At 41.4% G+C, this 26302-nt stretch overlaps 1 protein-coding gene across 1 annotated transcript in view; it reads left to right on the plus strand.

Moving 5' to 3' along the window:
* The window catches only part of PLEKHM3 (pleckstrin homology domain containing M3), a 68975-nt gene that overhangs the window by 12737 nt on the left and 29936 nt on the right, over positions 1-26302 (plus strand). Inside the window, exons 3-5 of the mRNA XM_087706685.1 lie at positions 4422-5345; positions 20876-21021; positions 23951-24144. Of these exons, the coding sequence (XP_087562811.1) occupies positions 4422-5345; positions 20876-21021; positions 23951-24144 (1264 nt within the window). The remainder of the gene's footprint in view (positions 1-4421; positions 5346-20875; positions 21022-23950; positions 24145-26302) is intronic.

Below are 26302 nucleotides of genomic sequence, written 5' to 3' on the forward strand. Positions count from 1 at the left end.
CTTGCTTCTTCATTCTTGAACAGCTAACTAGTAATAGCTGTAAATAGATTGCTAAAATTAGATGGACCTTTGGGGTGATTTAATAAAGTAACTCCTCTATCATATGCAGACAATAACACCACCCAAGGAGTGTGGACCATGAGAAATGCAACCCAAGGTTTTTACAGTGTGATCTGTGCTTCTATTACCTGGAGACGTTGTTAGAAAACAAAGAAAGAGAGAGAGAGGGAGGGAGAGAGAGAGAGATGTTAGCTACTCTCAGTGTCCATTTCAGATATATAACATACATTATAAAAATTGTAATGAGACATAATAAAGAAAAGGGATAGAATCTGTAGAGAGAAAATTCTTACCCTGCTCTTTTCTCTGATGTTTCCTTCTTTGGGATTTATTTCTGTAGAATTACAGTTCAAAAAAAAAAAAATAGCCCAGATGTGGGCAATTTAATGTGATTATCTCCTATTTACTTTGATGGGCTCTGATTTGCTCTGCCTCAATTGAATTTCCTTGTTTGGTGAAAGTAAAGAGAAATTTTCTTCCCCTTTTAGAAGCTGGAGAGAAAGTACTCTGGGGGGGACAGGTATCATGTAGCTTTGGTGCATAAGGCAGGTGAGGTGGGACAGGAACAATTGATGGAAGGCAATGGCCAGAGAGATGTGATCCGGCCAGCTTGTGCTGCTCCAAAGAGTGTGCTGGATATGCATGTTAATCAAGTCATTCCTCACTATTATTCCTGTTGAAGTGGGAAGCTAGTTCACAGAAGCTTGAAGGACAGTTAGTAGAGAGAAAGAATGGCTGGCTATAGAAGATTGGGGGTGGGGGGCAATGGGAGGAGAGAGAGAGAGAGAGCTTTTGTCTTGCTTAACAAAAGACAAGCAAATCTCTGAGACAGTTTAAGGCAAGCAAGGAGGGGAACACATGGATGGATGTGGCATGAAAACCAGGAGAACCTGAAGCATCATCTGTCTTGGATAGAAATGAGAACAACTGAATGGAGTTGTATTTGGATCCGCAATAGCCGTGCTGTTTCCCTTATTGGATTAACAGAAAAGGAAGATGGCAATTGAATGTCTTGTGCCCATTATCTCGGCTACAAAGGCGTGGGGGAAGGGGAGGGGGTGGGAGAGGCTCAGAAAAATTAATGGGTTTTGAGTTAGAAACTCTAATAAATCCGAGAGTAAGAGATGGAAAGCAAATAAAATTGGTTTCTTACACAATTCTTTTGTCTCATCGACACCTCTTTCCTTCAAGTTTAAATTGAATTTCTTTTGTCGCCTACAAATTAAATGAAATCTTTCTTTGGGTTTTTTTTTTTCCAGGGAGGATAAAATACATGTTGCCAGAGCAGTCTTTTATTACTTGCTTTAGTGCAGTGTGAGAGGATAAACATATCATGGTGCCATGTACTGGAACAGCTGTCACATTCAGTGCCCGAGGTTGGAGTTAGCAATAGCAATAGCAGTTAGACTTATATACCGCTTCATAGAGCTTTCAGCCCTCTCTAAGCGGTTTACAGAGTCAGCATATTGCCCCCAACAACAATCCAGGTCCTCATTTTACCCACCTCGGAAGGATGGAAGGCTGAGTCAACCTTGAGCCGGTGAGATTAGAACCGCTGAACTGCAGATAACAGTCAGCTGAAGTGGCCTGCAGTACTGCACCCTAACCACTGCGCCACCTTATAGAAACCCCAGTAAAGTTGGACTGCAGATTAATTATTTTGCAGGTAATTGTTGAGTGTAGGATCCATCAGATCTCCTCTAAAGGAGGCCTCTAGAACAGACAGAATTTCTGCTTCCTGTTTGCCAGAGTGCTTCTCCTATGGCAGGAAAGGTTCCCAATATCATTCCATTCCATCTGTTATGAGCATCCAAGAGCTTTGGAATATTAAAGAGTAATAATCTAGGTAACTAGCAATAGCAGTTAGCAATAGCAGTTAGACTTATATACCGCTTCATAGGGCTTTCAGCCCCCTCTAAGCGGTTTACAGAGTCAGCATATCGCCCCCAACAACAATCCTGGTCCTCATTTTACCCACCTCGGAAGGATGGAAGGCTGAGTCAACCCTGAGCCGGTGAGATTTGAACCGCCGAACTGCAGATAACAGTCAGCTGAAGTGGCCTGCAGTGCTGCATTTAACCACTGCGCCACCTCGGCGGAGTGGAAATGCAGCCACAGCACAAGTTGAAAATGCAGACACAGCATTAAAAATATTTCTGAAAACTATCATTTTCAGGTTCATTAAATTCTAGAGCTGAATTGTACCCCTTAGGCCCATGTTTTTGACCATGGGGACTTTAAGATGTGTGGATTTCAGCTCCCAGAATTCCCCAGCCTGCATGTCTATGGAGATTCCCAATCATCCAGGTCATGGTTGTCCCAAACTATGGGGCAACCGGCATTTTCCCAGAGGAAACTGGACTTCCTTGTTTTTCTTGGAAGACGTTTCACTTCCCATCCTCTTCATGCTTCTGACTATTATCCAACCCACCATTCAGTTCAAGAATGAAAGCTTTCCAGGCAGATGGCTTCCTTTGAGCACATCTAGTGAAGGGGAGCTCACCATCTTTTGGCTGTTGGTTCCACCATCAAACTGCTGCTGAAGAGCCGAGGTGGCGCAGTGGTTAGGGTGCAGTACTGCAGGCCACTTCAGCTGACTGTTAGCTGCAGTTCAGCGGTTCAAATCTCACCGGCTCAAGGTTGACTCAGCCTTCCATCCTTCCGAGGTGGGTGAAATGAGGACCCAGACTGTGGGGGCGATATGCTGACTCTGTAAACCGCTTAGAGAGGACTGAAATAAGTCTAACTACTATTGCTATTGTTACCCTGTTTCCCCGAAAATAAGACCTCCCCGAATAATAACCCCATTCGGGCTTTTGAGAGCATGTGCTAAAATATGCCCTCCCCCCCAAAATAAGCCATCCCCAAAAATATTACAACGCAGCAGCAGCCATGAGGTGACCACGCTCGCTGCCTTCTGCACCTCAAAAATAATAATACCTCTCCGAAAATAAGGCCCAGTGCTTATTTCGGGGGTCAAAAGAAAATAAGACACTGTCTTATTTTCAGGGGTAGTTAGGAATTTTTTGTTGTTGATCAGAATCTGCCTTCCTACGACTTAAATATCTTATCACCTAAAAAGGTTCATCTTCCTATTGAACTTCTACACATTATATGAGAATATTTATATATAAGTATAATCTTTATTGTCATTGTACTTAAATATAATGAAATTGGTTTTAACTTCACCGGTGCAAAATTATAACAGAAACGAAAAAAGAAAGAAAAAGAAAAAAAAACTAGCGGGTGTGTATACATTTCAGTGTAAAATATATCTGAAAATATTAAAATAATAAAAAATATTATTTTGCTCATTGGTTGCAGAAACATATTTGTGTTAGTATATACCATCCACTAAACATGTTCCCTAGACATTTTAGAGTATTTTTTTATTTTGTTTGTTTGTGTGTGTGTGTGTGTGTGTACATATACACACAGTAACAATAGATGTTAAAGATATGGAAGAAGGAGTCGAAGTAGACACTCCAGAGGTGATCTTAAAGGTACTTATGGGAGAAGGAAATCATGCAAGTAAGCTGTTCTGAATCATTTAGGGATGTCAAATTTAATAACATTTTGAATTGGGTCCAGTAATAGCCTGGAAGCCAGAGTAGATGGCAAAGAATAGGCATAATATGATCATTTCTGCCAACTCCTATTAACATTGCTAATGTCAGCGTTCCAAGTATCATGTAGAATTAAATCAGAGTCCAAGGCAAAACGATCCTTAAAGTTCCAATTTAATAAAGCAGACATCTTAGCACATCTGTGTAAATCCCAATTCTGGAAATGACATCAGAATCCCACCCAGTTAAAAGTTCATGATCTTGTCCCCACAACCCACAAATCCATCACATGATCCAATCTTCTTCTTCCACGCTGGCATCCACACCCAGCTGCTTCCGGTCAGGTGTAAAAGTGCGGAGACAAAAGACGACCTTGGTCTTCTAGGAAAGAATGACAATGACACATTCCACAACCCTACTCCTTTCTATTCCCCCCTCCCATCCACTATACTAATGAAACAGCATAATGAAATAAGAGAAAGTGTGGCAGGCCAAAATTCTAAAAGGAATATAATTGCAGGCCTGACAGCTATTTTGGATCAGCTGTTTCAAGATCCTTTGTAAGAACAGTCTTTTAATCCAAGTAAACCGTTATCAAGGTGTAGATTTATAGCTCTAAATTTTCTATGTGAAGAGGAGAGTTGTAATGAAACCTAACCAACCTCAGTTGATAAAAGATGTCCAGCCACTGTGATTTCCTAAGCCAACAATGACCAAATTGTTACTGGTCAACTTAAGCATTATAGAGATGTTTTAAAGCATTTATAAATTACCTTTGTTTAAACTCTTTTCTAGAACACAAGCCTACGTATTCAAATATCCTGAAGAAAGGGTACGTAGAAATTAAGAACAACCATGGCTCTTACTGGCAGGCTTGTTACGCCGAACTTTCTCCGTATGAACTTTATCTGTATCAGCTTGACAAGAGCGGCAACCAGAATCTTCCAACCGTCTATCTGCTTTTGCACTTCCAGAGCATCAACGTGGAAACCAACGTGGTTGATGCAGTCCTGTTCAACAATTTGCACCTGCAACTCAAAGCAGAATCGCCTTGGGAAGCTTTGGACTGGGGGCAAAAGCTTCGGCAAGCTGTTCATTCTTCAGTTCCATCGTTCCTGAGGCCGAAAGGAGACTTGGTGAACTCATGGAAGTTGGATAACGCCGAGAGCAGCCTCACTCAAAATCACGGCTTACAGAAGGAGCCGCCTGGATTTTTCCAGTTCACATCTTTGACCCCAAACATCAAGGATTACCAAAGCATTGTCAAATCAGGGATTCTCTACAGGTTGACCCTCCAGAATAACTGGAAAGCATTCCATTTTGTACTCAGTGGGTCTCTCCTCTTGGCCTTTCAGATCGGTGGGCTTGAAGAGGACCCTCTGTGGAGCTACAACCTTGAGGCGTGCGTCTCTGTTCAAACGGATGTTCTGGACGATTGCGACTCTTGCTTTCAGGTGATCTTTCCTCAAGATGTGCTTCGTCTCCGTGCAGAAACTCTCCAAAGGGCTCAGGAATGGATGGAGGCTTTGAAGGCTGCAAGCAGAGCAGCAGGATTAGGGCAAAATCTGCAGGTGACACTTAGGAACAAAGTTCAAGGTCTGTCTCGTGGAAAAGAACATAGGAAGATCAAGCGCCAGTCGGTCACCACCAGTTTTCTGAGCATTTTAACTACCTTGTCCTTGGAAAGAGGCCTGACTGCTCAGAGTTTCAAGTGTGCAGGTAAGTTATTTTATTATTATTATTATTTATTAAATTTATAGGCCGCCCAATCCCGGAGGACTCCAGGCGGCTTACAAAGAAAGAAGAAAAAGAAAAGCAAAATAAAAGAATAGTTTAAAATTCACAACACGCATATGTTCACCCACGATTCACCCACGTAACACCTATCCTCCGCGAGCTGCACTGGCTACCTGTTGGTCTCCGGGTGCGCTTCAAGGTGCTAGTTGTCACCTACAAAGCCCTTCATGGTATAGGACCTGGGTACTTGAGAGACCGCCTACTGCCAATTACCTCCACTAGACCGATCAGATCCCACAGATTAGGCCTCCTCCGAATTCCATCAGCCGGCCAGTGTCGACTGGCAACTACCCGGAGGAGGGCCTTCTCTGTGGCTGCTCCGACCCTCTGGAACGAACTCCCCGTGGAGATTCGTACCCTCACCACCCTCCAGGCCTTCCGCATAGCCCTTAAAACCTGGCTGTTCCGACAGGCCTGGGGCTAAAGACTAAAGCCCCACTCGAATGGTATGACTGTTGTGCTTTTTAATGATGTATGATCTTCATGTTACGTTTTGTAACTTGTCTGTTCTTCCCCTTCCTTGAATTGTGAGCCGCCCTGAGTCCCCTCAGGGAAAAGGGTGGCATACAAATCAAATCAAATCAAATGTTCTAATCGAGGCTGGATCTTGACAATAAGGTCAACCGCCCCAGGACTGCCGGAACAGCCAGGTTTTAACAGCTTTTTTGAAGGCCATGAGGGTGGGTGAGGTCCGGACCTCTGGGGGTAGCTGATTCCACAGGGTCGGAGCAGCCACAGAGAAGGCTCTCCTCCGGGGGCCCGCCAGCTGACACTGTCCGGCTGACGGCATCCAAAGGAGGCCCACCCTGTGGGATCTTATCTGTATCAGCTGTAGCACAAAAGAAGATGTTTTGTCATTTCCAAATCACTTCACTAATATATCTTTACGCTGCACAAGAATGTCTCAGTTTGGCATTTTTGGTGTAGCACATTTTTACATAAGTTGATTGTTATTCTGTTTGCAAATCGAGAATTGGGATAATTGATAATTGAAGAGCCGAGGTGGCGCAGTGGTTAAATGCACCACTGCAGGCTACTTCAGCTGACTGCAGTTCTGCAGTTCGGCTGTTCAAATCTCACCGGCTCAGGGTTGACTCAGCCTTCCATCCTTCCGAGGTGGGAAAAATGAGGACCCGGATTGTTGTTGGGGGGCGATATGCTGACTCTGTAAACCGCTTAGAGAGGGCTGAAAGCCCTATGAAGCGGTATATAAGTCTAACTGCTATTGCTATTGCTATTGCTATAATTTGAAACTCCAGAGTAGTACTTCTTCCAAGGGCTCACCAGTAAATATTAATTGTGATAAATTGCCACCAGTCAGTCTGAATATGCTGATACATCCTGGCCAATGCAGCTGGGAGTTCTTCAAGTTTTCCCTTTAGCTCTAGAATGTTAGAAAGAAAATCTTTTCTTTTCTCTGGTCAAGAATTGTGCTTGTTATAAAACACAAAAGGGCAGCTGTGCAATCTTGTGCAAGGAAAGGTTAGCAACGCAGTTCTCTAAATATAAAAAAAAAGCTATAGACAAAAAAATGCAAAGCAATAACAACACCATACACAATTCCAATAAAAAATATGTATTTTTCACATTTTTGAACCTCCCAACGCCTTCAAAAAGGAACTCTGGGCAGCGTACAATAAAACATCATAATATAAAAACAGTATATAAAATTAAAATATTACAACTAAAATATTTAAAGGAGGCAAGAATAATAAAACCTGTTAAAATTAATTAACAAAGGCGGAGGGAGAGCTCTCATGGCACCAAACCCGTCCCACAATTGCTTGCTCTTTTGGGCTTCCCACGTGAAGTCACAGGGCTGTTGTGGCCCAGCAGAAGCCGTTGGAGCTTCCACCAGACTCCGACAGCGAGGGGCCCTATAAGTCGGCTCTGGAGGATGTGGAGAACCCTGGACAGGGTTCCGACTCCGAGTAGGGCGCAGAGAGGCTGGTTGGCCACCAGGAGGCACCTGAGCCTTGTGTGTGTGTATGTATGTATGCATGTGTATATATATCTGCCTGATATGTAATACAGCCCAGGTTCGATTCCCAGTAAGGGTATGGCTAGCTGATGAGAGCTAAATAGCTTGAAATAGATCTATACTAGTCTCCCTTTATTTATTTATTTATTTATCAGCACAAATGCAACACAAATGTAACAAAGGCAACAGGAAAATATATATATGTATATATTGGGTTTCTGTCTGGATGGTCTCTTGTGATGAGCCGATAGACAGAGAAAGGAAGCAGTAGATTTCCTCCCATATTTGGGCATACCAGGGGTTGTGACACAATACATATCTATTTCCCTGGCCTAGCTGATAAAGGAAGAGAGCCTGTGGCTTAGTGGCTAATATAACTGCTTGATATGTAATACAGCCCAGGTTCAAATCCCAGTAAGGGTATGGCTAGCTGATGAGAGCTAAATAGCTTGAAATAGATCTATACTAGTCTCCCTTTATTTATTTATCAGCACAAATTCAACACACACACACACACACACACACACACACACACAGTAAGGGTATGGCTAGCTGATGAGAGCTAAATAGCTTGAAATAGATCTATACTAGTCTCCCTTTATTTATTTATCAGCACAAATTCAACACACACACACACACACACACACACACACACACAGTAAGGGTATGGCTAGCTGATGAGAGCTAAATAGCTTGAAATAGATCTATACTAGTCTCCCTTTATTTATTTATCAGCACAAATTCAACACACACACACACACACACACACACACACACACACACACACACACACACATATATATATATATATATATATATATATAAACATACACATATATATGTATATATATACATACACACATATACATACATACTTACATACATAGATAGATATATGCATATATGCATACATATATATATGCATTATTAATCATTTATTAAAGAAGAAAAAGTACAAAAATAGATAAAGTTAAGATGTCCTTCCCTTCCTCTCAGTCCATAGCACTAGAGCCGTGATGGTGAACCTATGGCACGAGTGCCACAGGTGGCACGCAGAGCCATATTTGAAGTTCTGGTTGGCCTGTTGGGCCCTTTTTCGCCCTCCCCAGGCTCCAGGACCTTTCTGGTGGGAGAGGCCGTTTTCACTCTCCCCAGGCTTCAGGAAAGCCTCCATAGCCTGGGGGAGGGCAAAAACTTCCCCCACCCCATGCATGCACTGGGGGTTTTTCCACATGCATGCTCAGGGTGGGTGGAGCACGCATGCGCGTGCAATAGCACACATGCGCAATTTTGCTACACCTTTAGAAAAAGATTAGCCATCACTGCACTAGAGTAATTATTTTTTAGAAGATGGGAATGTTGGAAAAAGCCAGTGGGAAACCATTTCTATATCATGCCCAGAAAATGGCACAGATGTTCCAGAGAAGTTGCCTCACATCAAGTTTTGACCTGAAACTGATTTTTATTTTGGAAAAATATCAGATTCTTCACTATATGCTGGAAATAATGTGATAAAAATTAGCCCAGTCAAGTTAATATATCCAGGAATTCTTTGGATCCTTTGATAAAGTTAGCTTTATGTACTGTCATTTCTTAGTTCAAGGCTGCATTAAGTTTTTGTGTGACAGGGGCAGGACCAGGAAAAAAAAATTGATTTACTTTTAATTAGATTATATTTCATTACTTGAAAACGAAGGCCACATTTCTTGTCTCCAAATTTATTTTTAGAGAATTCATCCTTCTGACACATCTGAACTTAGAATTTGGCAGTGTTGATTGCGGAGGCTGTATGAACCGCTTTGCAGGTGGGAAAAATAGTATGCAGGACTATAGTGCAACTTTCTAAAATTAGGAATGTGTGAAACCTCCATGTAAATAATAGAGAAGTTGCCTGTGATTGGTTTTATAGCTAGACAAGCCTTAGCTGTGTACATACACCCCTTTGGAAAACCCCTACGCCAGTGTTTCTCAACCTTGGCAACTTGAAGATGTCCGGACTTCAACTCCCAGAATTCCCCAGCCAGCGAATGCTGGCTGGGGAATTCTGGGAGTAGAAATCCGGACATCTTCAAGTTGCCAAGGTTGAGAAACACTGCACTAGGCAATGATGTTGACAAATGTGTACTAAGAAATAGATTATACCGTTAATGCCAGGTGACGATTCTCATCCATAGCATAGTCATATTGCAAATCTAAGTTCTCCAACACCAGCTGTTAATGGTTCACCGACAAAAGGGCGCCCGACAAAACGGCGCCCGACTAAACCGCGGTGACAAAACCGCGAGTTCTAAACCGCGCCGACAAATGAGCGCTGAAGCGCGCCGACAACAGCGCGCCGACAGAAGTGCGCTCTAAACCTAACCCTAAACCTGACCCTGACCCTAACCCTGACCTTAACTTAAATCGCGCTTCTGTCGGCGCGCCGTTGTCGGCGCGTTGATGACATTGCGGTTTTAGCACCACGGTTTTGTCGGCGCGCTTCTGTCGGGTCACGGCTGTTAATTACTGTGTTGGTAAAGATAAGCTATATGATACTTACAGTGTGTGGGGGGGGGGGAGAGGGGAACTGCAAGTTGAGCTGCGCCCGTGTGCACATGCGCTGGCCCGCACTCATGCAAGTCAAACTGTGCATGTGTGTGTGCGCACCGGCCTGTTGCTTGCATGGCTCAGTTTCAAATAGCCCACAACCCAGGAGTGGGCTAGGGCCCATGGGTTGGGGTCCCCTCGCCTAGGACAAGTAAGTCAACTTTTTTGATGAGCAAGTATTTTAGAGTAGTTCCTTAGACTCAATTTTCTGTTCAGAACATCATGCTGGCTTCATGGGCCTATAATTCCCTGAGGTAAATTAACTGAAAGATAACTCTGTAAGTGCAAATAATGCCTTTAACAAATGCATGGACCTGCTCCAAAATGCTATTTTTGTTGATGAGGATGCACTGTGGGAAGTTATCATCCAGCCCTCTCCCAGAAAAATGAAATATCCTAGGAAATATTGAAAAGGCAGAATATTTCTCTGGATGTGAAAAGAAACATGTTTTTAAAAGACAGAATAGTTGCCTATAGCTTTCTGCCCATCCCCAGCTAATGGGCCATTAAGATGGCCAGGCTAGCCCACTTTACATAATAAAGACTTCTCCTCACTGCAGCTGTAGGGGGAAGGGATATTACTCAACTGACCACAAGGCATCTGAGAACTCATCACAGCCTAGAGAGTAGCCCCCTGCATGGCACCATGGGAGTCTGATAACCAGTCAGAATACATTTCTTACACAGGAACAGGAAACAGAGAGGTGGGACTAAACAGGGTATAAAAAGCCTAGCAAGCCCCTCCCTCAGCCCTTCTCTTCTTCTCCACCAACATTGAAGCATGTGATCACCTTTTCTGCTCAGGGCTCAAGCCACGTGGTCCTGTCCATCATTAAAACCATCTTTCCAAGCAGCCTCCATGTCTCCAGTGTCTTTTTCCCCACTTGGAGCTGAACCCAGAAGGACATTTCTTTCAACAGCATCAAATATAGATTAATTTGATTTTTTTAAAAAATCTATACTGGGAGGTACCTGCAAATATGAGTGACCGCAGATGGTATTCTTGGCAACTACTTGCCTTGCCCTGTTTTCTGCATTTTTTTTTTAATCTTTAAATAGTAACAGGAGCTGATATGCTGCAAAACAAGTGCAAACTCCAGCATTATATTTGTTTGCAAGAATACCTCTGGACCTCAAATGAACTTTCTTTTAAATAATGTTGGATGATTGCAGCCTATTCCTTTAGTTGGGATTTTGCGCCTGTGTTTTGATTAAAAAAGAAGAGTAAGCCAAGGATATAGATCAGTGTTTCTCAACCTTGGCGACTTTAAGTCCTGTGGACTTCAACTCCCAGAATCCCCCAGCCAGCAAATGCTGGCTGGGGGATTCTGGGAGTTGAAGTCCACAGGACTTAAAGTCGCCAAGGTTGAGAAACACTGATATAGATAATGTTATTCAGTAGATATCTAGGGAGGTTCTCAGTCATCCAGCTCATAGTGGTCCCAAAGGTGCTTTTGTCCAGAGGCAACTGGATTTTCTTTGAATATGTTTCGCTTCTCATCCAAAAAGCTTCTCCAGCTCTGTTATTCAGTAGTAAAGCTAGAGAGGATGACAATAACAATCCAATAAATCAATGCTTTATAGCTGGTTGTCTCCTTATAACATATAAACATGTACGCACATACTTTTAACTGGAACAATTAGCTCTCAAAATTCCATATGTATCCAGGAGCTTAAGGTGGAATTCTGCCTAACAGCACCTTGGCCCCATATAAAGAGCTGTATAATCCCCAAAATAATGAAATGAAGTTATTACAATGTAGTGTAGGAAGTTATCACCCAGCCCTCTCCCAGAAAAAATGAAATATCCTAGGAAATATTGAAAAGGCAGAATATTTCTCTGGATGTGAAAAGAAAGAAACATGTTTTAAAAGACAGGATAGCTGCCTGTAGCTTCCTGCCCATCCCCACTTTGTCAATGGGCCATTAAGAAGGCCAAGCTAGTCCACTTTACATAATAAAGACTTCTCCACTTCAGCTCCAGGGGGATGGGATTAAAGCATGATAATATTGGCCCTTTACTCAACTGACCACATGGCATCTGAGAACTCAACCAAACCTGGATTCAAAACACAGCCTAGAGAGTTGCCCCTGCATGGCACCATGGGAGTCTGACAACCAATCAGAATACATTTCTTACACAGGAACAGGAAACAGAGAGGTGGGACTGAAGAGGTTATAAAAAGCCTAGCAAGCCCCTCCCTCAGCCCTTCTCTTCTTCTCCACCAACATTGAAGCATGTGATCACCTTTTCTGTTCAGGGCTCAAGCCACGTGGCCCTGTCCAACAATAAACCATCTTTCCAAGCAGCCTCCATGTCTCCAGTGTCTTTTCCCCCACTTGGAGCCGAACCCAGAAGGACATTTCTTTCATCAGTAGTTATTATGAAGCATTACATTAAAATGGTTTTCAGTGTAAAAAAAAAACAAGCCAATAGTAATTGCAAAATGTCTTCATTGGCCTTTTCCCATGTTGAAAGATTTTGGCTGTCTTGTCCTCATAGGGTGACTGTTTAACCTACCAGGATTGCTACTGATAATTGCATCTTATAGGCATTAGGCACACCAATTTCTCCCCCTCCCCACCCCACCCCACCCCCATAGCTGCAAAAGTGGGGTAAGCTTTGTGTAGATAAAAAAAAGAAAGTTTTGCTGCAAATTCTTCAGCCATTTAGTGCAAATTCCTGTAATTACCATCATTGTGTCCTGCCTGAATGGCACATAATGCAGCAGAAGCCTTTCCTAATTGAGACTTTACAGGAGGTACAAATCCCTTCTTTGTTCAGCCTGACAAATTAGCGCCAGAAAGTGGCCGGGTCCAGTAGGAATTAAAGATTTAGCTTCAGAAAGATGAGACTTAAGGCTACAGTAATAACCCTCCCTTGTTCTTCAAGGGAGGAGGAGAAAAGTAATGGTGAATAGGAAAATCAAGGTGGTTTCCCCCCCCCCCTTTGGGGTTTTTGTTTTGCTGTGAATTCCCTTGACATGACAGCACCTTAAGGGCTGCTTTATTTATTTAGTAAAATTGATTAAATAGCAATACGACAGAGTGGTCCCTCCAGTTTCCACCAAGCTGTAGATACCCACAGCCTTGTCAAAATTGATTGACAATGACTCACCGGTAGAGAAGGTTGTTAGACGGATTTGATGGAGACAAGGTTTTTTTTTTTCCTTTTTCCATTTCTTTTTTTAGTTTGTTTTTCCTTGAATCCAAATTTGAAGGTGGCGATAGGGATTTGTTTTATTTCAATGGCTCTCTGTGGGTTTTATTTTGTCTTGCTATTCTTTGCTTTAAAAGCATTTTCAGCAAATGCTTCCAGACAAAGAGTTGACTTTCGGAAGTGAATGAAAAAAGAATATTGCTTAAGACAAGCTTATCTTGGCATTTGCTAACCAAGTGTATATCAGGGTCAGAAGAGCATTTTACAAAATGGGCTGGCATATTCCCCGGCCTGAAAATCGTTATGCTTCAGGAATTGATATCTTCCCTAGCCCCCGGGAATAAAGAAACTTTATTAAGGCTACCATTCTCAATACATCTATATAAAATTAAGTCAGCGAGGCTTACATCTTTGTGAATATGAGAGTCCACTGGAGTTTGCAACTAATTATAACCCCCACTCCAAAGAATAGCATCTTCCACTGCTGTGCTATTTTTCAATCTGCAAGAAACTAGATCAGATTCAGAAGACTGAAAACTTTCCCATATGGCTATTGTCAGGATTATATAGATTAAGGGAGTAGAATGTCTAACTCCTTAGCATCGACGTGTGTGTTAATATAATATTGTATAAGAAAGACTGATGATCTGATGGTCATTTTGAAAATCCTTTCTTAGTGAGCACCTAGAAGCCAAGAGGAAGATACATGCCGAATTTCAAGTTTGTAGGCTTTACAGTTCTGGAGATTTCATGAGGAGTGAGTGGCATTTGGCTGATAGATAGATAGATAGATAGATAGATAGATAGATAGATAGATAGATAGATAGATAGATAGATAGATAGATAGATAGATAGATAGATAGATAGATAGGGTTGATAGATAGGGTTGATAGATAGTGTTGATAGATACAGTAGATATGGTAGATAGATAGATAGATATGATAGATAGATAGATAGATAGATAGATAGATAGATAGATAGATAGATAGATAGGGTTGATAGATAGGGTTGATAGATAGGGTTGATAGATACAGTAGATATGGTAGATAGATAGATAGATATGATAGATAGATAGATAGATAGATAGATAGATAGATAGATAGATAGATAGATAGATAGATAGACAGACAGACAGACAGACAGACAGACAGACAGATGATAGATGGATGGATGGATGGATGGATGATAGATAGGGTTGATAGATAGATACAGTAGATATGATAGATAGATAGATAGATAGATAGATAGATAGATAGATAGATAGATAGATAGATAGATAGATAGATAGATAGATAATAGACGCTGACTGCATGACAAAAGTAAAGAAAGATGAACTGGATTTTTCTTTCCCTGCCTTTTGCTAGCTCAGATGAAGATCTTGTTTAGCCCCCACCGCCAGCCAGCCAACAGGAGGGGCTCATAAGGGTCTTTCAAAAAGTGCCCCGGCCAAACTTGAAGGCAGCAGCCTTGCTGCTTGGAGGGCCAGGTTCCATTTAGCAGGGAAAAGGTTGTAGGGATGAGGAGTTCCTTCTCTATGAATTTGACATTTCCCTTTTCAAAGCCACAGCAACTGCTATGAATCAGCGGATGCAGCAGATGAACTGGGATTGTGTGAAACAATTTCTTTTGCCTGCACAGTACTGATTCTATCCCTTCAACGTTCCTCGTGCAATCCCTGTGAATTCAGTGCTACAAAAAGGAAAATATACCTAGTATCTCCCTGGGTTGATCGGGAGTTGTTGTTGTTTTTTAAACAGCTATGTTCTCTATTGTTTGAGTAGCCGCTTCTAAACCCACCCACCCACCCCACTTTTCCCATCTGAGCATTTTCCTCCACTTCAAGCACATCTTCTGTGGGAGACAGAGACCCATTTCCTTATTCCCTCTCTTCTGTCAGAATAGCAATAGCAACAGCAGTTAGACTTTTAGCCCTCTCTGAGCGGTTTACAGAGTCAGCATATCGCCCCCACAGTCTGGGTCCTCATTTCACCCACCTCAGAAGGATGGAAGGCTGAGTCAACCTTGAGCCGGTGAGATTAGAACCGCTGAACTGCAGATAACAATAGCAATAGCAATAGCAATAGCAATAGCAATAGCAGTTAGACTTATATACCGCTTCCTAGGGCTTTCAGCCCTCTCTAAGCGGTTTACAGAGTCAGCATATCGCCCCCAACAACAGTCTGGGTCCTCATTTTACCCACCTCGGAAGGATGGAAAGCTGAGTCAACCTTGAGTCAGTGAGATTTGAACTGCTGAACTGCAGATAACAGTCAGCTGAAGTGGCCTGCGGTACTGCACCCTAACCACTGCGCCACCTCGGCTCTTAGAATAGTACTATGAGTTTTAAAAGACTCCCTTCTTGGCTTTATATTACCTTTAGCCCCACTAGCTTACTAGGTAAGCTGTACATGTGTGTGCTTTTGTGTTTAGAGTTGTGCTTAGTGGTTTTGTAATACCCTTTAAAATCAAAGGAATAAAAAAACATTCAAAGGTGAAGGTTCCTCCTGCCACAAATTGACACAAGGACGTCAATCATGTGGAGAATCAGTTGTTTGCTTATATTCCTGTTGTGGCCCAACAGGAGCCGTTGGAGCTGCCACCAGACTCCGACAGCGAGGGGCCCTATGAGTCGGCTCTGGAGGATGTGGAGGATCCTGGACAGGGTTCTGACTCCGAGCGGGGCGCAGAGAGGCTGGTTGGCAACCAGGAGGCACCTGAGCCTTGGACCAGTAGGGAGGAGACAAGGGAGAGTAAGCCGGAGGCCAGTAGTGAGTTGTTCCTGGATGCACACCATCAAAGAGCTACTAGGCATCCATCAGGAAGAGTTGTGCAAGTACAGGAGGTAATTGCACTCAGCTGGTGGTCATTAGGCTCCTCTCCAGACTATAAAAAGGACTGCTTGTACACACGCCCCTCTTGCAGAAGTCAACGCAGGAATTAATGTCGGAGAACATTATTTGTGAGCTTGGCAGGCTGGATTGCTGCCATGGCTTATCTGTGCTGGATTGCTGCCCAAGCTTGTCTGTGCCGGTTTGCCGCCAAGGACCTGTCTGTCTGTTAATTAAATGCCGTAACTTATCTTTGGCTCAGAGTGTGTGTTGGTGTGGGACGAGGGGGGGTGTCAGAACAATTCCCAGCAACTATACATAACCTTGCAACAGATCTTTAGTTTTTCCTCTCCTCCGAGCTTAGTTGGGCAACATGCCTACTTTCGATTCAATTTTTTTGGAAAAAACTTTCTAGTCCTACTTTTAGATAAGGAGCATAGCCCGAATATGATGGCCCCATTCATCAGTGCTAGAAAATAAAATTATTTGGCCTTCCTTTCCCTTTCCACTTTTTTCACTTACAATGCGGAGGCAACATCATTCACTACTTGGCACTAGCTGGCCACCCCCGTGGTGACCTCTTCTTAGTGTAGAGTTTTGGGTGGTATTCGCTGACCTCCACAAGGCTGCAAAAACAGATGAATCTGAGCCATCTGAACTGCTGTCCTTGAGTAGCCAGAAAGCAGCACCATCAGAAAGACTCACTAAACTCCCTCCTGATGCTACAGGGCAGCCTTCAGTCCGCCAATAATTCATACTCATGAATTCATGAACTAGAAAGATGACACATGGGGGGGTCATGGACACGCATACTTTTTAAAGACAAGGTCAGCTTTCAGACATGCCTTATCTCTTTGGCACATCATATTTTCTTTGCTTTTGTTGGGACTGCTGCCTAATTAAAGAAACCCGACATGACAAATTGTATGGGTTTTTGAAGCAAGCTTAAATCCACTTCGTTTGGAAAGAAACATCGATGAACTTAATGCAGACTTCTGAATAACATTCAAATGGGTGCACATTTAAACAAGTCACTGTAAAAAACTGCACATTGCAAACTAATAAAGAATTTTGAAAATATTTTTTCTGGTTTTAATGATGGGTTATCCTTTCTCCCAGACATAAAATGCTCCCTCAAAAACAGTATTGCTCTCTTTGGATGTTATAAGATTGGGAAGCATTAGAGGTCGGTTCACCGACAAAAGGGCGAACGACAAAACCGTGCCCGACTAAACCGCGGTGATAAAACCGTGTGTTCTAATGCGCTCCGATGAATGAGTGCTGAATCGCGGCGACAACAGCGCGGCGACAGAAGCACACTGTAAAACTAAACCTAGCCCTAAACCTAACCCTAAACCTAACCCTAAACCTAACCCTTACCTTAACTTAAATCGCCCTTCTGCCGACGCGCTGTTGTCGGCGCGTTGATGACGCTGCGGTTTTAGCGACGCGGTTTAGTTGGGCGCGGTTTTGTCGTTCGCCCTTTTATCGGGTCACGTTAGAGGTCATCTTCTGACTTCCTCTCACCCCATAATCAGAGATGGGTCTTGAGTATCCCACTCATTATCACCCCTCAAAGTCTGTAGTTTAGGACCTGCAATGCACTTTTTTTAAAAAAAATTTTTTTTTATTGTAATACTTAATCTTTGTTTTCTTTTTAATGATTTTTTATTCTTATCTCCTATTGAGAGGATGTATAGAATTATGGTAAATACATTCAGCCTTTTTTAAATGTGAAAAATGCTGCTTAATTAATGAGATAACTTTAAAAATCAAATGGAACTTTAGGTAATGACATATTTATACATTTTAAGATTGCTATACAATTTGTTTGATGGGATGACAGTAAATTTTCTCAAAAAATGTATGCTTTTTTGTCTTTATTATCAAGGGTCTCAATTAATGAGTCAGAACCATAATTTAAACTAAATATGATTATTACTTGAAAGCATTGATTTCTGAATCTTTTAAGAAAACTCCAACAAATGTTCTTAAAATTCAGTGCTTTTTTTTGGGGGGGGGGGGAGAGGAGGTAAGGGATACATTTTTCAAATCTACATAAATCTAGTTCCACCCCACTCCATTAACATTTTTTCTTTTCATTCCTAGAAAGTCATATATCCCTTTGTGGGGTATGTTTTAAAGGATTTTTAAATCCCTTTAATAAACATTGACAAGAATAATTATATTTACAAACACAAAAACATCTCTCTATGTTTCCAGAATGATCCAAATGTTAGGATACCAATGATGATTTAATACTGATAGAATATCAGTACGGTACTTCTTTTGATAAAGTGCTGGTGAAACAAAAATCCCTTTTCATTTTTCAAAAGAGAAATTAACTGTTCTAGAAATATCTCATGTAGAATTTAATAAGAGGAAGGTGCAAATATAGAGAATGCTATTTTATTTCTTTAGATATAATGAAATGTTTATTAAACCTTTAAAAAAAACCTTAACAATTGGACTCCATTTGTAAGTCCTGAAGCCTAGACATCCACTGTGTAACAAAACACAGTGTTATATTATATCATTGCTTCCTTATTTCTTTCCTTGTTTGAAGAAAATAGCTTAATTGCTGTCTGCAACTGACATGCATTTTGTCACCACGCATTACGTTGAGCTTCAGAACATCAAAGGAATCAACTGTATTCATAATTAGAAGTAAAAGGATTGCAAAATAGCAGCCTCGTTAAAAAACAACAGTCACACAACTGACGGAAAGTACAAAGGGGTGTTGCACAATTGAACATAGAAAATGTAACACTGCAGTGGCCTCGTAACATGAACTTTTTATATACATTTCTTTTTATTAAATTTGACATTTTGAGTGCTCTATGCAACACGGACTATTGTGCATGATATGATATATGACCCAGGTAAAATGTGTTGTTAAGGAAATGGAGTAGAAGTAGAAATCACGGGGAAAACGTAGAGAAATACCGTATGAAAACAGGATGAGCAAAAATTGCTTCCTTGGGAGATGTTGGAAAATAAGAATATAGACTTTGTAAGGAAGGGAGAATCTGATCAATGTGCAATACTTCAAAAGCATATTTAAGGTAATATCATAAACCTTTATTTACTTAGAATGTTAATTAGCTATAAAGATTTTGTTTTGCTATGATAGTTTTATCTCAAGATTCATGTACCTTGGGCTGGATAGGTATGCATCCTAATAAATATTTGATTTTGCTTGATTGAGAAGCCCTTGATTAATTTATACCTGGTGCATTTCTGTAAGGGAGAGTCCTTTCCAATATGCCTGCCACTGTAAAAATGGTGAAACAAAAATTCAACAGATCTATAATTCTCCCTAATCTCTTCCTACATCTTCTCTCAGCAGCTTTAACCAGCATAGCTAGTTGTGAGAAATCTGAGAAAGGCAGTTTAACAACCCCTGAAAGACCACATGGTACATATCCATGCTCTGAAGGAAAGGGAGCATTGGAAAGTATTATTAGAGAAGAGTTAATGTAGAAGAAGAGTTAATGTAGAAGAATTATTTACTATGTGTTGGGAGGAAAGACTTAATTGTGTAGAATTAAAATACCACATAAAGGTAATGTGATTCTACTGGATAAAAGGGAAAGGCGCATTGATTTTCAAAAACAATTAGAAATTCTAAATATATAAATAGCTGAAAAATCATTTTGCAGGTTACAACTGAAAGGCATATATCTTTAAAGTTTGTTTGACTAAATAAATCTTAAAGAAGAGAAAAACTTAAAATTAGTATTAGTATTGATCATGGAATTGTTTTTAAAAATGAATAATAGAATGCTAAAAAACTGATCTGAGAAGAGCCGAGGTGGCACAGTGGTTAGAGTGCAGTACTGCAGCCACTTCAGCTGACTGCTAGCTGCAGTTCGGTGGTTCAAATCTCACTGGCTCAGGGTTGACTCAGCCTTCCATCCTTCCGAGGTGGGTAAAATGAGGACCCAGATTGTTGTTGGGGGGCAATATGCTGACTCTGTAAACCGCTTAGAGAGGGCTGAAAGCCCTATGAAGCGATATATAAGTCTAACTGCTATTGGTTTAGGTTAGGTTTAGGTTTATTGGTTTTGTATGCTGCCCACTCCCGAAGGACTCCGGGCGGCTCACAATAAACAGGGGAGGGAATAAATAAGACAATACAAACAATTTTAAAATCCACAACAATCACAATTAAGACGGGGCTGAGAGCTTTAACAGCCCCCAGCCTGCCGGAACAGCCAGGACTTGGTAGCTTTACGGAAGGCCGGGAGGGTAGTAAGGGTCCGGATCTCCACGGGGAGCTCGTTCCAGAGGGCCGGAGCAGCAACAGAGAAGGCTCTCCCCCGGGGGGTCGCCAGCTGGCATTGGCTGGCAGATGGAACCTGGAGAAGGCCAAGCCTGTGCGATCGAATTGGTCTTTGGGAGGTAATTGGCAGGAGGCGGTCTCTCAGGTTATTGCTATTGCTATCCATTTGACAGTACAGATACAGGGGCCTGGAAAATATTCAATCCAATTTATAACACTGCAGAAACTGGTATTGCTTTGAATCTTAAGACTTCAGTGGTCGGAATTTCTAGTTTTCACACGTGAAAAACAGTTTGCTCCCTGCTCTTCCTTTTGGAATCTCTTGAGTCAGCTGGCTCTCATGAAGTCTTCTGCAAAACTAAAGGAAAACGTATTAAGATATATCAGGTGGATGGCCCCTAGGGATGCAAATCAAAACACACAATTATTCTCATCATGCACGCTTGCATAAAGGGAGAAAAACTGGAAAAGCAATTGCAAGAAGCGAAAGCCAATGGTATCTGAAGCTCCGTGAAATTCTGTGGCTGAGATACGGTAATTTCATGGTAAAGTAATGGAAACTTTTTTTTTTTCAGTGTAACTAAAAATCTTTTTTCCCCTCCCTATTTGAAGGTTGTCAGCGTTGCATTGGCTTAAGCAGTGGGAAAGCAAAAGTATGCAACTACAGTGGATGGTATTACTGCAATCTCTGTCACGTTGATGATACCTTTCTAATTCCTGCACGGCTAGTTCATAACTGGGATACTTCAAAATACAAGGTAAAAAGTAGATACGTGCTAACAATAGTAGTCTAGCCTTTATTGTCATTGTACAAAATAAATACAACGAAATTAGTTCTTGCTCCCTGATTATAGTGTGGAAGTACCCAAGGGGAAAACATTATGTCCATCAGTCAATCGGTATTTTGTGAACGCGTGTCACTATATTATATAAAACTATGAAACAAGAAAAGAAAATAATTTAAGAGGGAGAGGGAAAATACCAACAAATGAAAAAGGCATGCAGTGAATCAGGTTAAGATGGAGCCAATATTTAAAACCGAGGGCTTAACCATTTCTTTAAGTTTAATATTGCAAAGGTAGCATCCTGACTACTAACAGCTGTAATCACATCTGCAAGGAGGTAAAATAGTGGTTCAGCTATTGATGCTCACACCGCAAAGGCCAAGAGGGAAGGAGGAGATATAATTGCATGATAGAGACAGGAGCTTGCCTCATTCATTTCCCCTCATATAATGCAAATAAAACAGTTTTACTAAGTGGAAATCTTGGAGGTTTTCTAATTTCCAGTACCTTACCAGTGCCAAATGAATTCTAATGACGATTAAATGTAACTCCCATTTCTGTCCTCATGATGATCTGGCCAAGTTGAAAGCCCAAGCAACAAGGACTAATGCAATTCTGCACGCGGATAGGTGAACACCCCGAAGCACACAAGATCTCACAGCCTCCAGTAGAAAGTCTCAGTTGCCCACATCAACAAACGTTGATGAGCCGAGGTGGCGCAGTGGTTAAATGCAGCACTGCAGGATACTTCAGCTGACTGCAATTCTGCAGTTCGGCTGTTCAAATCTCACCGGCTCAAGGTTGACTCAGCCTTCCATCCTTCCGAGGTGGGTAAAATGAGGACCCGGATTGTTGTTGGGGGCAATTATGCTGACTCTGTAAACCGCTTAGAGAGGGCTGAAAGCCCTACGAAGCGGTATATAAGTCTAACTGCTATTGCTATTGCTAACGTTAGAATCAGCATGCATGCCATTTGGTATCCATGCAGCTGGGCCATAATTGTGGCAGCTAAACCTTTGTTTATTTTGTGGCCTCATTGTCATTATCCTCAAAAAAACCTCTAAAAGTTGTATAAAGGACAGCTGGCAGGAAACTAGACACTTCTTACCAATCTGGGCACTGAGTTTGGGGGGGGAGACGTCGAAAAGCTGAAACCATTAATTAGCTTACCCACCTGTAGAGTGGGTAAACATTTTTTAAGTTCAGGCCAACAACATAACTTTCAGAAGTAGTTCAGGCACATCCCTCCCTAATCCACTAAAGTATAAGAAAAAAGGTTTTCTGTTTTAATTCTTTTTTAATATTTTTCATTTCTGTAAGCCGCCCGGAGTCCTTCGGGATTGGGCGGCTTAGAAATTCAATAAATGAAATTGAATGTTAACAATTCTGTAAGAGAACCAATATATAGATACAAATCTAACAAATGCAGAACTTGATGCCATCTAATTCTGGCATCTAACTTTCAAGCATTTATCCTAACATAGCTTAGTATGATTATTTCTATATTATAACTTTAGCTTTTGGGATTAAATATGGTGATATAAAAGTGTACCACATAGCAGAATAAATACATTATTTAACTAAAGTGTTTAAGTATTAAGTGCTACTTAATATTATAAAGAAAGGGGAACAGAAGATATTAAACGGAGATATTTTGAGTTCTTGAATATCTTAAAGATTTTGGCAAGTTCTTAGAGATATGCATCCAAACAGGGAAAAAAAGGAACAAAAATGGCTCCAAAAATATAAAAAGTAACAAATTTCACTTAAACTCTCATTGCTATTGCAAATAATAACAACTTTAGTAATGGTGTATTTCACTAAGCTATTGTTTGAATGGTCAGTGTTTCACCATCCCCTAGGTGTGAAAAATATGATAAACTTTCATTCTGGACTACAAGAATGAAGAATCAAGAAAATGTAGGAGATGGGCTAACACAGTGTTTCTCAACCTTGGCATCTTGAAGATGTCTGGACTTCAACTCCCAGAATTCCCCAGCCAGCATTCGCTGGCTGGGGAATTCTGGGAGTTGAAGTCCAGACATCTTCAAGTTGCCAAGGTTGAGAAACACTGGGCTAACATATAAAACAAAAAGCAATGCTTGAGGTTTAAAAGAGAAAGAAAAATCTCCCTTATTAGACTATTTCACCATGTTATTGAATTACAAACCTAAGAACAACACTGAAAATCCATAGCTCATCTTTAAAAGTAAAGAAATGGAGGGAGACATTCCTTATTATTCTTCGTTTCTGCATATTATCCTTTGTGGGCAGGTGAAGCTATGTTTACAAGATAGTGGGCATTCATCTTAATACTAAAATAGCAACAACCTTGAAGTTGTTTAAAATATATGTTTATGACTGAAGAAGCCTCTGTTCTCCCATTTCCATCATCGCAATTTGCTTCTGAAAATGATTGGGAATTCAGAGAGGAGACTATTTGTTTATTTTACAACTCTTCTTATTCGTTTGCTCTATCAGGTTTTTAGATTTCACGCAAGTTTTACACTCTGAGACATAATTAAGTAAAAACAAAGAGAACAAGAGAAAATACTGTATATGGCAGGAGCCTTTTTCTACTTACATGCTGTATCTACGTAGTCTTTGCCAAGTGAGTTTATATTAAATTCCACAGACTCTCGTAGGTGTAGATTTATTTAATACCTATGCAGTTAGTATAACTTCTGGAACATTCCACTAGCTGAATTTTGCTTCTGTGAAATATTTAACACCAGAATTTAGTCTAGCATCTTCAGGATGCTTTTTTTTAATAAATAAGATTACAGTATATCTTATAACACAAATAACTCTAGCACAATGCCACTAAGAGTGATGTACTGATTGCCTCTGGACAGTTAAAAGATTTATTAGAAGATAAGTTTCATGGATTTCCCCCTTTTAGGTATCAAAGCAAGCCAAAGAGTTCCTGGAATATGTTTATGAAGAACCCCTCATTGACATTCAGAGAGAAAATCCCATATTGTACAGACATGTTGAGCCATTGGCAAGTGTGGCCCGGCTGAGACAGCAACTGAAATCCCTCCGAGCCTATTTATTCAGCTGCAGAGCGGCAGTGGCTGAAGACCTGCGAAGGAGGTAAAACAGAAGACCAGTTCCTGGGTCCCCCTTTCCTTGGCCATTTTTACACTTCCTTTCTTTAGTTCCCATCACCCAGCAATTAAAATATAGCCCATTGTGTCTGCCTCGGAAGGATAACTGGATACTTTCAGTGCAATTGGATGGTTCACTGGCCAAAGGGATGGATCAGTCTCTTTCTCCCTCTCCCTTTCCCTCTCCTCCCCTTCCCCTCCTTCTTCCTCTATCTATCTATCTATCTATCTATCTATCTATCTATCTATCTATCTATCTATCTATCTCTTTCTCCCTCTCCCTTTCCCTCTCCTCCCCTTCCCCTCCTTCTTCCTCTATCTATCTATCTATCTATCTATCTATCTATCTATCTATCTATCTATCCATCCTATCTATCTATCTTATCTATCCTATCTATCTATCTATCTATCTATCTATCTATCTATCTATCTATCTATCTATCTCTTTCTCCCTCTCCCTTTCCCTCTCCTCCTCTTCCCCTCCTTCCTCGTCCTCTCTCTCTCTCTCTCTCTCTCTCTCTCTCTCTCTCTCTTTTTACCTACCTACTATACCAGGGGTGTCAAACTTACATCGTCACAGTGGCATCATGTGACATATCGCAACTTTCCTCCCCCTTTGCTAAACCGGGTGTGGGCGTGGCCAGTGCATAACGCATCTGGCCTGTGGGCCGCGAGTTTGACAGCCCTGATCTATATCAAAGTACAGTTGCATATCATCACATTCAAACTATGTAGATTATACAACTGCAGCACTTGAAAAGCTGATCTAGTCACTGTTAGATTAATATACTAACCAATTCTGCCCTGGAATCACAGTTCTGCTGCTTGAGAATTTTGTACATTGAAAATGAAATGCCGGAGTATGTATCGGTCCCTGCATAAAAGCAAATTTTATGGACCTGGAGTCCAGGATTCTTGTGATTGTGATTAATGCTGAAAGAGCAGCAGTAAATTTAAATCTGTCATCACTGAAACAAAATAAAACAAAAATCAGCTGTTTTTGGCATCCTAAACAAATAGGGTGAAAGTTCTGGGCTTGAAAACACTTTTCTTCATTTCTTCTGTCACTCTCTCATCTATCACCTTAACAACAGCTTCAGCCATAGGAAGAAGTGAAGCCAGGCCTGATTTTCAAATGATGAGGTACCTCCCTTCTAGGCAGGACATAGTTTCCAATCTCTGAAAATATAGGAGACTGAGAATATAATCTCGGTCGCCAGGAGCCTACAAAAAAAAAAAGTGAGTCCCAAATGCTCCCCATTTACTTTCTCTGGCCTGGGATCTGTTGGGAGAACGAGAGCAGGATAAAATCGGGAGCGTTTGGTCTTTCACGATCATCGTGGTGGGTGATAGGAGCCGAGGTGGCGCAGTGGTTAGGGTGCAGTACTGCAGGCCACTTCAGCTGACTGTTATCTGCAGTTCAAAACTCACCGGCTCAGGGTTGACTCAGCCTTCCATCCTTCCAAGGTGGGTGAAATGAGGACCCAGACTGTTGGGGGCGATATGCTGACTCTGTAAACCACTTAGAGAGGACTGAAAGCCCTATGAAGCGGTATATAAGTCTAACTGCTATTGCTATTGCTATGGTGACGCAGTGATTAGAACGCAGTATTGCAAGCTGACTCTGCCAACTGCCAGCAGTTTGTTTCTGACCGGCACAAGGTCGACTCAGCCTTCAAGCTCCTGAGGTGAGTAAAATGAGGACCCAGATTGTCGAGGGCAATATGCTGACTCTGTCAACTGCTGTAAAACACTATGAAGTGGTATATAAGTCAAAGTGCTATGGCTACTGCTATCATCCATGTCCCCATTATTCTGAACACTGGTGGAAAGGGTGTGTGTGTGTGTGTGTGTGTGTGTGCGCGCATACACACACACACACATTTGCTTTGGCATCTTCATGTAATCCAAAGGAAATCATTTTGGCTGTTTAGGAGATAAGCTTGGTTGATGTTATGATTAATAATGTCAAATGCCAATAAAAGTATTAATGTTACTGAAGTGCCGAAACTGAGTGGCTACGTTCCTTTTATAAATGCATTTGCACCGTCTCTATCTGGGACTGTGAAACAAAGGAAGTTGAAAATCTCTGTCCTTGAAGAAGGTACGTGCGATATTTTCTTAATATCATATAAGAATCGCCT

Source organism: Thamnophis sirtalis, unplaced genomic scaffold (assembly GCF_051295495.1).
Source record: "Thamnophis sirtalis isolate CommonGarterSnake01/CBP01778 unplaced genomic scaffold, rThaSir2_p1.2 scaffold_1, whole genome shotgun sequence".
In the NCBI taxonomy this organism is placed as follows: Eukaryota; Metazoa; Chordata; class Lepidosauria; order Squamata; family Natricidae; genus Thamnophis; species Thamnophis sirtalis.